Source organism: Vipera berus (genome assembly GCF_964194415.1).
Source record: "Vipera berus genome assembly, chromosome: 2".
Classification (NCBI taxonomy): Eukaryota; Metazoa; Chordata; class Lepidosauria; order Squamata; family Viperidae; genus Vipera; species Vipera berus.
This window is the reverse complement of record NC_138203.1, coordinates 171,767,853-171,781,217: the sequence shown is the minus strand read 5'-3', so window position 1 is coordinate 171,781,217 and position 13,365 is coordinate 171,767,853. Positions and strand designations below refer to the sequence as shown.

Here is a 13,365-nt window from a genome sequence, read left to right as displayed (position 1 = left end):
TTAGAACAATTAACCAGTGGAACAACCTGCCTCCAGAGGTGGTGAATGCTCCAACACTGGAGGTTTTTAAGAAGAGACTGGACAGCCATTTGCCTGAAATGGTATAAGGTTTCCTGCCTGAGCAGGGGGTTGGACTAGATGACCTTCAAGGTCCCTTCCAACATTATTATTATTATTATTATTATTATTATTATTATTATTATTATTATTATTATTATTATTATTATTATTATTATTATCATCATCATCATCATCATCATCATCATCATTATTATTATTATTATTATTATTATTATTATTATTATTATCCAACTGACTATCTACTTCAGGGCTGTCAAACTCCAGGGCCACGGACCGTTTCATCATACCGAAGCCGCGCCCCCCCCCCCCCATTGCTGGCAAGCTTGGTATTTCTCTTTGTGCTCTTTAAGGTAAGGAAAGAGAAACTGAAAACTGCACAGACACAGAAATTGCCCTAAATTTACCGCTTTGAGTAAATCAGCATTTTGGCTTTTTTTTTCTTCTTTTTTTTTACTTCAGGCTTACTTTCCTGATAGCACCAAGGATGCACTATAAGAGCTCAATATTTCACGACACATATAAGGACTTTGTAGTTAGGTACTAGTGTTTTATATGCCAGGCAGCTAGAAAAAAATGTTTTAAAGGAGGTTCCTCAACTCTCAAGGAGGATAATTTAGGACTACTGGTGACAGTAGCCTTGCAAATGAGTCATATCAGAAAAGGGCATTGAACCACAGGATTGTGAACTGTTTTGTTCCATGTACAAATCCCTAAAGCTTTAAACTACACCAGTCCTAAAGTTGACATTGTAAGTTCCATCTAAACTGACTTGAGTTCACAAATCACATGAAGTCATAACCGACTGAATTCATATACCAGACTAAGACATAAACCATGGGTTATAAAATTGCAATGGTTGGACTAAAATAATGTAAATTATATTATGAAATCAAAGAACTACAGAGTCAGAAGAGGCTCTGTGACCTCAAATCCAATTGTCTACTCTATGAAAGAATCTAAATTAAAATACCACGACAAATAGGTATTTGACCTCTGCTTGGACAGATCTAATGGAGTACACTATTTCTTGTTAAACTGCTCAAACTTTCCTAACATTTTTCTATTCCCTTAACCATGCTCATTACATGTTCAATGTTTTATGAAACATTTGGCGTTTGTCTGAATTTTTCTTAAAAGTGTGATGCTCATTACTGGACATTAAATTGAGGTGGGTACAATAAATACAGAATAAAGTGAAACTATGCTTTTGCTGATGTCCAGAATTGGATTTTACCATCACTGAAGCCCTTTCACAGTATTGATTGCTATACCAGGTGGCAAACTTTTCACTGCTTTCATTGATCTAAAGGCAGCGTTTGACTCAGTCCCTAGGGAACTGCTGTGGTCAAAATTTCGCAAAAGTTCCATCGATAGACGTCTTTTGTTCCTAATTAGATCCTTGTATAATCAGACCTCCAGCCAGGTCAGGTGCGGCTTGCAGGGAGAACTCTCAAATCCTATCCCAATTAAGAGCAGAGTAAGGCAGGGTTGTGTCCTGGCCCCTCTTTTGTTTAATTTATTCTTATCTGATTTGGCCTCTTACATTGGACGTATTGAGTCCCATGCCTCAAAGCTGTCAATTATGAAGATCCCGCTTCTCCTATATGCTGATGATGCGGTCCTTCTATCACTATCAAGACTAGGACTGAAAAGATTACTTTCTGCATTTGGGTCCTACTGTGCCGAGAACCACTTGTCCATTAATTACGACAAATCTAAAGTATTGGTGTTCTCTAGAACCCGGAAGTTATACAACTGGGCTATTAATGGTAATGCTGTTAGGCAGGTCTTCCACTTCAAGTATTTAGGTATTCAATTTCAGAATACCGGCGCCTGGACCAGACATCGAACCCAGGTGCTGAATTTGGCTTCCTGTAGCCATCAGCAGATTCTAAGATTTTTCTTTACTCAAGGAGGCATTCATCCCTTCTGCTCTGCGTATATATAAAGCCAAAACCTTGGCCCAAACTCTTTACAGAATTCCCATATGGATACGGGGCTTCAAGGATCGTATTGAAAGAACCCAGGCTGTTTTTCTTAGGAAACTTCTGGGTCTCCCTCCCTGTGTTGGCTTTGCTCTGATGTACCTGGAACTGGGCATTCGTTCAATCGAATGCATGGCGTGGATCAACACCTTTAAATGGTGGTTTCGGGTGCTCTTCTCGGCAGTCCCTGGTAGCTACCTCTCCCTGGTGTTTGCTGACCCTCATACTTCTCGTTGGGAAAGGGAGCTGACGAAGAAACTCCACCTGCTAGGTTTTTCGGGTGATGCCTTGGGAGATTATGGCCTTAAGGATGCCCAATCTAGGGTAGTCCAACGGCTTGTAGACATAGATTTGCAATATTTAAGAGTCAGAGCTAACAAACCCTGCTCCCCTCTGATCTTCAGCCAATCTAATAATTATGGACTGAGGATGGCTTCATACCCAGGGGTGTCAAACTTAATTTCATTGCGGGCCACATCAGCATTGCAGTTGCCCTCGGGGGCGGGTGGGTATGGCCTGGGTGGGCGTGGCCTACTCGGTGGGCGTGGCTAGAGTGCGTATGGCCTACTGGGTGGGTGTGGCCAGCTCTACATCGTTCGCATCAAGGGTGCCTATGGGGGCCCAGGCAGGAGTGGGACAGATCTGAGGGTCTCTGGCAGAAGGAGGGTCTGTGGGCCAGGACCAAGGCAGTGGGGGCCATTCCCTCACTGTTTCCAGGATGGCTTCAGGGGCCACATGAAACCACTTCGCGGGCCGGATCCAGCCCCCGGGCCTTGTGTTTGACAGGTCTGCTCTAGCCTGTTTCAATGTCTTGCCCTCAGCACTACTGGACGGGAGATTTAAGAGGCTCCCGATTAGCAAGCGATTATGCCCCTGTGATAGGGCTGAGGTTGAAACTGTGGAGCATGTCTTTTTATACTGCCCTATGTATAACGCAGGCAGAACTAAATTACTGTCTCTCCTTAAAATAGACCCTTCTGGTCCGAATGCTAGTAATTTGGTCTTAATATTGTTTAGGGGATGGCTCCTCATATATTACTTCTCAGGTCTCTAAATTTTTTCTAAGAGCTGTAACTATTAGAGGAGAATGTTGTAATTCCCCTCAGCCAAGGCTTCTGGTGTCCAATTGTGTATGATTTTACTTTTTCTATGTTTTTCTTTTGTTGTATTTGTACTTTGGTCTGTGACCGCAAACAAATAAATTGAATTGGATTGGATTGCTATTTTGTGTGCAATCAAATATTATTTCGGGATCTTTTTCACAAGTAATATTACTTATGAAGCCATATATTTCTCATTCTGACCCTGTGCATTTGCTTTTTGCATATGAAGTACACCACTTTGTATTTGCTAGATTTCTTAATGATATTTTAGCCCATTTGCCAAATATATTAAAATAGTTTTGAATTTTATTTTTGTCTTCTGGGTTATAAACTACCCCACTTAATTATCATGTATAAGACATTCACTCTACTTACCAATACACTGACATGTTTATGAAGAAATAACTCATTGCTAAGCCTAATCACTCATCTAGGCACTGACTGCATTAGAAAAGAAAGAAGGGGAAACACTGCAGGAGAAAAGATGAGAAAGGGGAAAAAAATTCCAGTACCACCATTTGCTCTGACCAATTATTTTATCTATAACATTTATTCTAAAATGACTAAGATATTTTAATGCCTCTGAATTAATTACCGGTATATATATTTCTGCCTTTTTAGTCTAAATATTAGTCCCTTAGGTTGGTAGTGTAGTGAACAAAGACAAAATTATGATTCATCTATGCATGAGTTTGTACATTATAAGAAAATGGTGTCCATTGGAAGTGAGGGAAAGGATCAAAAAAGGCAAGTTTTACAATGTTGTGATGAAAACTCTACTCTTTTTTTACAAGTCAGTTTCAGTGTCTTCCATCACTTCTTTGATTTTGCTTTTTTTCCACCAGATAAGTTTATGTAAAGTTGTTTTTCAAAAAGCATCACATTTTAGTTGTGTTCATACAACATATAGAATAATCAACCATATAAAAGAATGGGCTGCCCCACAAAATAGGCCAAATGTAGGCTGCTTAGTTTGCAGTTCATTGTTATATGCTACAGCCAGAGTGGAATTTACTATCAATTTTTAATTGCAGTAGTGTATATTTGCTAAATATTTGTTTAAAGATTTCTTTTTTCACCTTGACAAATCCCTTTTGAAGGCAACAGTCAAATTAAGTTTTGCCCTTTTACCAAGGCAATTAGCCTTTGAGATGGCATAAGTGTTAACGTCAACCATATGGTCCCAATTAATTCCAAGGAAGGCTATAGTCACAACTACTTGAAGCCTGCACCTATTCAGAGCTGAGGTTGCCGAATACAGAGCCATAAAGTAGCCAGTTACATTTTATTCTGTTATGTAATGGGAACAATTTTTCCGTTCAATTAAAATCAGATTGAGATTAATTAATCGAGGATAAGATGCCCATGCAAACACAATCTTTGTAGTTTAGTGCGTTTGTGAATCAGGCAGATATGCTGGCACAGTATCACCTAAAAAAAAAAGAATCCAGCTAGCCTAAACTCCAGTAAGACACTTTATATATTGCAAAGGATGCAATATATAAAAAACCGTTCTCTCTTTGAAACGATCTTTCCTTTTGCGCATGCACCTTCTTGTAGCGCTCAGGCCGATTCCTGATCTGCACATGGGAAACGGCGCGCAGCGGATGTTTCCGGAGTTCAAAGAAAGCGGAATGTAGATCTAAGAAAATGAAGAACAACCCACCGACTACAACTTCCTGCTTTAAGATGGTCGTTTACTCAGTTTTCCTCTTCTCTAGAAGAAGTGGGATTTGCTCTTAAGAAACGGGGAAAACAAACCATAAACTAGCTAAAAAGGATGGAAGAGTCACGTCATTTCTTACTAGGGTTTTATGTTTTGGTGTTTGGATTTCTTAAAAATGTTAGAAATATTTAAACATATTTAAACCCAGCAAGTAATAATGCTCTTTGCGGAAGTTAGGTTTTGCTGCTTGCTGGCTTTGGGCAACGTTCAACTTATCGGGGTTTTTTTTTCCTGCTTATATATCTCCTCTAAGACTAAAAAATTCGAAGCACCATAGCTAATGTTGCTGTGGTAAATAACTTCTTCACATAATTTAAGCGGGACTATTTGCTTTGCAATAATAAGAACAAAATAAAATTCTGAATTAGTCCGCTGTTTTTTTCTATTACAGGGCCCGATTCTTCCCAGGAGACAATGGGATTTAAAGAAACTTAGAGGCGAGCGTGCTGGGAGCTTCTATTTTACTCATCTCTAGAACCCAGTGAAGCTAATACGCATGTGTAATTCTGAGCCTCTAGGCCAGGGGTAGGCAACCTCGGCTCTTTTATGACTCGTGGACTTCAACTCCCAGAATTCCTGAGCCAGCATGGCTGGCTCAGGAATTCTGGGAGTTGAAGTCCACGAGTCATAAAAGAGCCGAGGTTGCCTACCCCTGCTCTAGAAATTTATTTATTTTTTTAAAGCTACGGCGGCCGGGCGGAGCCGTTCTCCTCTCGATCCCGCTGTTTCTCTTTTGTTGCTCTTGATTAAAGCTCGGTCGGGATTAGAAGAGGGAACGTGACCGGGGAGTGGTTTCCAGGGTAACGGACCCGCTGTGCTTGGCCACACCGCTCTCCCCCCTCCCCTACTCCACCCGCGGCGTGGACGACTCGATGGAGAGACACGGCTTTTGAGTGACCTTTGCAACAGCCGCTGGAAAGGACGTTGTTAAGAAGTCCCTGTCGCGCCAAAGTTGCCGGGCAGAGACTCGGCCATCACGAAGCTCTTCGGAGTCGGGCTCCCCCGGCCCCCGCCATCTTAGCAGGAACGGCTGATGCTAGCAGGGCCTTGTCTCCCAGAGAAGCAAGCCCCGGAGTCGCAGGGTGGACGAGGGCGAGGCCGGGACTTTGGCTGGAGCCTTTGGTCCGCTCACGCCGCCTCTCCAGCCTAAATCGGTCTTTATCTAACTACTAAGCACGGTCCTTGGACTGGGGAAGGCAACTTCGGGGGGGGAGGGGGAAAAGCGTCCCTTTTTTTCCGCCGGTAAAGTTGCAATCGTCCCGAGCGGCCTGACTTTTTTCTGCCATGGTACCCATCAGGCCCAACGACGCTAGCCTCGGTGTCCCTAACGCCGTGGGAAACCAGCCCCCTGATCCCAAGGGCCCCCCGCCCAACCCCTCCCTTGTGAAAGCCCTGGAGGCAGTTATAGCAGCTGGTCGTCAGGGCTTGCTAGGTCCAGGGGGCAGGGTAGCCGCTGAAAGTGTCCCGGCGTCGAACGTGGATGGTTGCAATGGAGCAGCTACTCTGGAGAACTCGTTTCCGGCAAGACGAGTCAAAAGGAAGAAGGTAGTCAATGAGAACCGCACTGCGGTAATAACTGTCGTGTGCTCAGCGGAGGAGGGTAAGTTAAAAATGAGGCGACCCACTAGAACAGGGGTAGGCAACCTCGGCTCTTTTATGACTCGTGGACTTCAACTCCCAGAATTCCTGAGCCAGCCAAGCTGGCTCAGGAATTCTGGGAGTTGAAGTCCACGAGTCATAAAAGAGCCGAGGTTGCCTACCCCTGCGCTAGAATGTTGAGACCGCCTTTCCAGTGAGTCTGGCAATCTTTTGTGTTTTCTCTTGTACAGAAATCTCTGTACCTTACCTGGAAACTGCATGTTTCACTGTAAGTTGTGTACCTCTCCCCCACCAATCATATTTTCAGCTTCAGTTTAAATTACCAAGATTAGGAAATACAGAGAGTTAGAATCATTGAGTTAGAAAGGGGTATTTTGGTCCTCCAATCCGTTTCCGACAAATGACTGCTTGGGCTTTAATGTAGCCAAGGAATGGGAGCATACCACTTCTCTGAATACTATGATTTTTTCCCCCCCAATATCTAATTTTTCTAATCAGAACCTGCCTTGTCGTTTAAATCTATTATTCCTGTACTCTGAAGCAAGAAGGTCTTGATCTTTTTCTGTGTAGCATCTTTTCAGATCTTTTAGTTGAAGAGTACTACCATACTGACCTCGGTCGTCTTTTTTTCAGCTCTTTCAATCTCTCTTCATAACCTTATATTATAGTCCCTTGATAATCTTTGTCCCCCATCTCTGAACTTTTCCTGATATTTCCTAATCCTTCAAGTGTGGTGCTCAGAATGAGACAGAAAGCAGTAGAGTTTGGTGAAGCATGGTTACTCTAGGAAATTCGTTCTTGATAAATTCTTGCTGACTTACCATAATTCTTGTAGTTTTCAAAGTCCGTGTAAATCAGATATTTTGTGATCTGCTATAGAATCTTCCTAGATACTAATGCTAGACTGGATCTTTGCTATTTTGTCCCCCCCCACCACCATTTTTCAAACTTTAATCCTGCCCCTTCATCTTACTTTTCAGAATTGAGAGACAGTGTGATTCTTACATGTTTGTGGAGATTCTGTGATTCTTACAATAGTGAAACAATCACAGTTTAAGCTCAGATTAAAATAGCTGGGAATTTCTGATTCTTGAGCCCCAGAGAGATGCCACAAATACAGATGTGATGTTCTCTCTAGTTCAGATTAAACTGTTTTTCCTACATTTACACACATGATGGTCCCAAAATGGCTGACTACCCATCTTAAATACACAATTCTCGGCGGCAAGCAGTCAGTGCAAAAAATAATTAGACTTTATTGTCATTTACCTGTATAAACAATGGAACATATTAAAATGAAATTCTAATGTACTATGTACATTCATTCTCAAAAGAGTGAAAAGCCATCCACCGAATAATGTCACCATCCCAAGGATAATAATATAATAGCAGCAGCACCAAAATGCCAAGTTACAAAAATGACACCAAAACCTATATTAATTACAGTCCATTTTGAATACATAGAGGGAAAAAGAATCTTGACAGTTAACAAGCTTGGTTCTATATGGAACAAAGCTGTTATAAAAACTCCATGATCAATATTAAAAATAAATTCATAGAAAAACCATCGATGCATTATATGGAATATACATATTTTGGGGGCCCTGGCTGTAATGTGTATGGGAAAGGCCATTTTTTTTTAAAAGGCTAAGAGATCTTGGATTCTTTAAATCTCGAAAGATGTGAGACTGTTCCATAGGAGACAGCACTATGAGAGATCACAATCTATGAATAGCACTGCTCTTTTAACTTTTCTTGCTTATATATTATTGTTGCTACTGGGTGAAAAATTAATGGTGATGACGATGCTTAACCTGTGGCCAGCCAGAGTCTTATATAGGTCTGGGCTTTGAGCCAGGTTTCTTTTAGGCATAATAAATTGTAGTGCCATAGCTCACCACTAGATGTCATTAACACTTTTTCAGCTTTTTAAATCCAAATTTATATTGCAAACTTTTCAAGCCTTTTTTTTTTAAAAAAAAGATCTTAAAAACACCCAGTCCCCAAATTTCAGAGCCATATATATATATATATATATATATATATATATATATATATATATATATATGTATGTATGTATGTATGTATGTATGTATATGTATATGTGTATGTGTATGTGTATGTGTATATATATATATATATGTATATATATGTATATATATATATATATGTATAGATATATGTATATATATGTATGTATAGATATATGTATGTATAGATATATGTATGTGTGTATATATATATATATATATATATATATATATATATATATATATATATATACACACTGTATAAAAGCAGACACTTTTCTTTTCCTGAGGGAATTGGGCAGAATTCCCCTTGCCTCTCGGGAGTGCTTTGGGCAGTTTTTTCAGGAAGAAGTCTTGGAATCATAAAGAGAGGATAAGGTCTCATCCATGTTGCTGAAGAGTTACTTGGTGTTTGTTTTCTTCGGTTGTCAGCAGCTTCTAACTGGCTACACGAATGTAGCCAGTCTTTCCCCCACCAGTTTCGAGGGCTTCCTTGGATCAAACGGAAAGGCTGCCACCCTCCCGCGATCAACGAGGGACCCCTCCTTGCTCATTGCCTCTTCAGGGTGACTTTCAACCCTTTTTAGGGTCCCCAGCGGGTCAAAATCGAAAGCGGAAGACAGAACCCTGTCTTCCTGCACCCGTCCTGCCATGACGTCAAACCGGAAGTGGGGGATTATTGCTGTTCTGATGTTGGAATGATGTAGAACTTGAACTAAAGGAGTTAATGTGGTATTTTGTCTTTAGGTATTGCAAATCTGCAACCTGCACCAAAGGAAATATGGATATGTGGGAATTCTGTGATCTTGACATTGAAGAAAAGAGCGGAAAGTCACCCTCATGGATTGCAGTTGGGCATCTCAACTTCACGGGCGAATGTGTTTTGGCATGGGATACCGAACATGAGGTGGAATCAGCTTATGCCTCTTTTGCATGAAATTTATCATCTCCAATCTCCTCCATCAGTAGTAATAATTCATCTTGGTGAAGATGATCTGTGTCACTCAAATAATACTTCATTCATTATCTCAATGAGAAATGATTTAGGCATTCTTAAAAGAGCATTCCCAGATACTGTTATAGTTTGGTCTTCACTGTTACCAAGACATAATTGGAGAAAAAATCAGAAGCCTGAATGTATGGAACGAGTCCAAAAAGATATTAACAAGGTAATGGTAAACTATTGCAATAAAATTGGTGTGCACTTTCTGTCACATAATTTGATTACCTCTGATAAAGCAAACCTTTTCTTGCCAGATGTCAATGATCTATCTGATGAGGGAGCTGATATTTTCATAGCAGATCTGAAGAAAGTTTTAAGATTGTATGAGATTATGCAGTAGCTGGGAAAGAGTTTTTGAAAAGCAGTGTAATATAATGTTTGGGAAGATTGGTTTTATTATTACCTAAAAAAGGGAGACACGAGCTGACTATATACAATATAGCTTAACATTTTCTCTCACAGATATGTCACAGATTAATAGATCTGTTCTTATAAATAAGTTTTGAGATGATGGTCTTCTGTAACAAATGAAAAAATGGGTCTGTCTGACATTATGAAGACTTCAAATGTGTGCCCTCGTGTTAATGAAACTGGGTATTTTATTCCCTTGAATGGTTATTGTAAAATAACATCATAATGTAAAGTGCTGTAATGAAAAACATCACACATCTTATACCTGCTTGTGCCTTGTTTCTTATCCTAGTCCAGGGGTGGGGAATCTTGCTCAGGAATTCTGGGAGTTGAAGTCCACAAGTCATAAAAGAGCCAAGGTTCCCCATCCCTGTCCTAGTCTTTAAAGAAGCAGTTCCTATGCTATTTAACTAATATATCATGACATATGTAGAAACATACTGATTAGGGGATTTTCTTCCATTAATATCTGAAAGAAATGGCTGAGGTTCATCATCATGAAAGAATATTTTGTAAAGAACTCTTTCAAGATACTGTATATTTAACATGCCTGTTGAAGTTCAGTTAACAAATGGCTTAATCCAAGAGCCTAGTGCCGTTGAAGGCTATTACCTAGAAAGACATTTAGGAATTTGTCCAAAAGCAGCAGCATTGTTTCAAAAGAGATGACTTGAACCAATAGCCATGATGCCAAACAAAAGCTATTTTCTAGTATGGCTCATATAGAAAATTATACAGGGCAATATGCTACCAAATCCCATATGTTTTACTTTTTTACTTCATTTTATTTTTGGATGCTTATAAGATTAAATACTTTAAGGCTATGGATTCTATTTTCTTAATGCTTAATATTAGGAATTTTCTGTATAAACTGTATTCATCAGTAATAGTGGTTAAAAAAAACAATCTCTAGCTATAACACCCATAACAAGTAAAAGAAATCCAAGTGGATTATTTGGCCTGTCAGAGAAAATACAAATAGCTACAGCAACTAAAGCTACAAATTTAGTAATAGTAACTTAGCTTTCAGATTTCATCTAATTGCTCCTTAAGCTGGAGAAAAAATGAAAAAGAAAAAAATGTTGCTGGTAAAAATGGATATGCATTTAAAAGGGTACTACATTGTTTCTTTTTTTCCCCTCCATCTTGCCAATTTCATCTGATAGCATTCAAAGCTAGCTGCAGCTGTTATTTCCATAGTTAGTTGAAATGACAGGAAAACCATCCTTTTGTTTGTTGTTTTTATAAGAATCATCAGGTTATGTATGCCCTCTTTATCACTTTCATTATAACTCTAAAAATTTCATTGGGAGAATTTGGAATATACTGTAGATTACATAATAGCCAAAAATGTGTGCAGCAATATGTTAGCATTTATTTAGTTAGACTGATGATGTTCCCATGCAGATGTCAAACACTGGGGAAAAATATTCCAGAAAGATTATGAAACTTTGATATGCCACCTATCAATATATATGTAGGACAACTGGCGTTAACAATCAGAAGCCATCACTGTTTAATTCTTTGACAGTCATGGCATTGTCCAGAATAGATGAAGCAGATTTACAGTATAATAGGTTCACCTATCTATGAATTGACTGTGACAAATGTTTCCTAATCCTTGTACAGTTTTAATACTATACTAATACTATAGGAATGCAATTATGATAATCTGTGAGGAATATAGATGTGTGTGAGGAATACTATGGAATGTAAACAGAAGTTCCAGCAGCATCCAAATACTATTACATCTTTAACGTTTCTGTAAAATGTAAAATAATGCAGAGTGATTTTTACAGAGTAGTGTACCTTGATAGATTTTTTAAAAATGTATAGTATTTAGGTTAATATTAGTGGTTCTCTCTTAATGTCTTTAATGCAATTATTTGAACGTTTATCTGACACATGCATTTTTCTGGGAATAAAGAGTGTATTTTTATTGCACAAAAGAATACAAATATGTATTTTTTCAGTCAGACCTTTTTTTTGATAGCTTTGTCATATTTGACTACCACTGGTAAGATTGTATGTTTACTTATTTGCAACCATAAACATAATTACTAGGAGTAGGGGAGTTCTAATCAGCCAGGAACCTGGATCCTATATGGGTGCAATTGTTCTGTCCTAGCCTACGTAAGTCCTTATGCTCACAAGGAGAAACCCCTCTTCCAAGAAACAGGCAGGAACTGCAAGAAACAACCAACCCCTTTTATTCTCACAAACCTGAGTCAATGTCCAAGGCAAACAAACACAGTCCACAGAAACTCAATCCTCAACATGAACGGTTGCTTTCAGCAACCAGCACCAGCAATCAGCACCTCCCACACCTTCCCTTTTATAATTCAGCCAAGGCATGGCTTCCTAATGCCTTCTCCTTTACCTTTGGAGCCACCCCATTGCATTCCTGTGTCCTACTTGCTTTTCTTGCCTGTGCATTCGTGCATCCGGGATTTTTCTCCAGCTATTCTTCATCACTGTTCAACTCAGGCTCCCAGCACAGCTGTGTCTCAGCCTGGGTGCGAGTAGAGGGGCCAGGCTCCTCGTCCAACTGTAAGTCTTGGAGCTCCTCAGAGCCTTCCTCTGACTCTAATGTCACTCCAGGCCCCTCCTCCTCATCTTGATTCCTCAGACTCAGCTGCTAGATCCACTGGCTGGTGAGGAATCACAACAGCAACAGTGCTTTGAGAACAAGAGTCCGATTTGTAGCATTGATTACAGAATTCAAGTGGGTTCTATAACAACGGATTTATTTACAAGAAATACATGGACAGCACTTAGCTAACTATATCATAAGGAGAGTCTAAGAGCATGTTCTCTGTGTGTGTATATCTGTGAAGAAAGCAGAAGAAAATGATCTGAAATTAGCAATCTCTTAAAACAAAGTGTGATGATAGATAAAAGATTGATACAAAGTAAATCCTTTCCTGCCTGTATCGTTGGGAGGAGCACAGTTTTCCAAAGGGGCCACATGAGAAACCTGGGCTGCTGCTTAACATCTCACCCCAATGCTCAATGGGAATGAGAGAGAATGGGGCAAGGCCATCTTATGTAAACACATTGGCTCTTAACATTATTGCAGAACTATTCAGTGCTTAGCCTGTGCTTGGGTCTGATGGTATGCGAGATGGTGATGTTAGTTCTCTCTCCCACCATTTGTTTTATGTTCAATATTTGGTGTTGATTTCATGATGCATAAAAAAGGAAGGGAAGAAAACCCCTTGTACTTGCTCCAGGGAGAAGGAAGTGGACTTAGTATGTGCATCGCAGTGAACAAAAAGACAATGGATGTGGCTTCTTGTTAGCAAGTACTAACAAGGCCTTGGGAATCTACTCAGAACTTCTTTCACTGGCCAAGCTGCTTGAACTGGGTACTGCGGGCCTCTCCACAGCCTTCTCATCAGGAAAGACTGCAGATTTCTTCAGAATA

At 39.9% G+C, this 13,365-nt stretch overlaps 1 protein-coding gene across 2 annotated transcripts; it reads left to right on the top strand.

Annotated features, from left to right (window-relative positions):
• Positions 1-5,613: 5,613 nt before the first annotated feature.
• Positions 5,614-11,881, top strand: LOC308664599 (uncharacterized protein). 2 transcript variants are annotated; one of them, XR_014025697.1, is made up of 3 exons: positions 5,614-6,495; positions 9,272-10,216; positions 10,298-11,881. XR_014025697.1 is itself a non-coding variant. In XM_081321977.1 (2 exons), the coding sequence occupies exons 1-2, from the start codon at positions 6,180-6,182 to the stop codon at positions 9,865-9,867; spliced, it is 912 nt and encodes a 303-aa protein (XP_081178103.1). In that variant the 5' UTR covers positions 5,614-6,179; the 3' UTR covers positions 9,868-11,881. The 2 variants fall into 2 exon arrangements, 1 of the variants encoding a protein (XP_081178103.1); XM_081321977.1 differs by having other exon boundaries at positions 9,272-11,881.
• Positions 11,882-13,365: the final 1,484 nt, after the last annotated feature.

What these genes read in the sequence shown, in the direction of transcription:
- LOC308664599 (XM_081321977.1), top strand. Translation starts at nt 6,180, where the DNA reads ATGGTACCCATCAGGCCCAACGACGCTAGCCTCGGTGTCCCTAACGCC. An exon ending in CGTGTGCTCAGCGGAGGAGG is followed by an intron (nt 6,496 to 9,271) that starts GTAAGTTAAAAA and finishes TTTTGTCTTTAG; the next exon opens with GTATTGCAAATCTGCAACCT.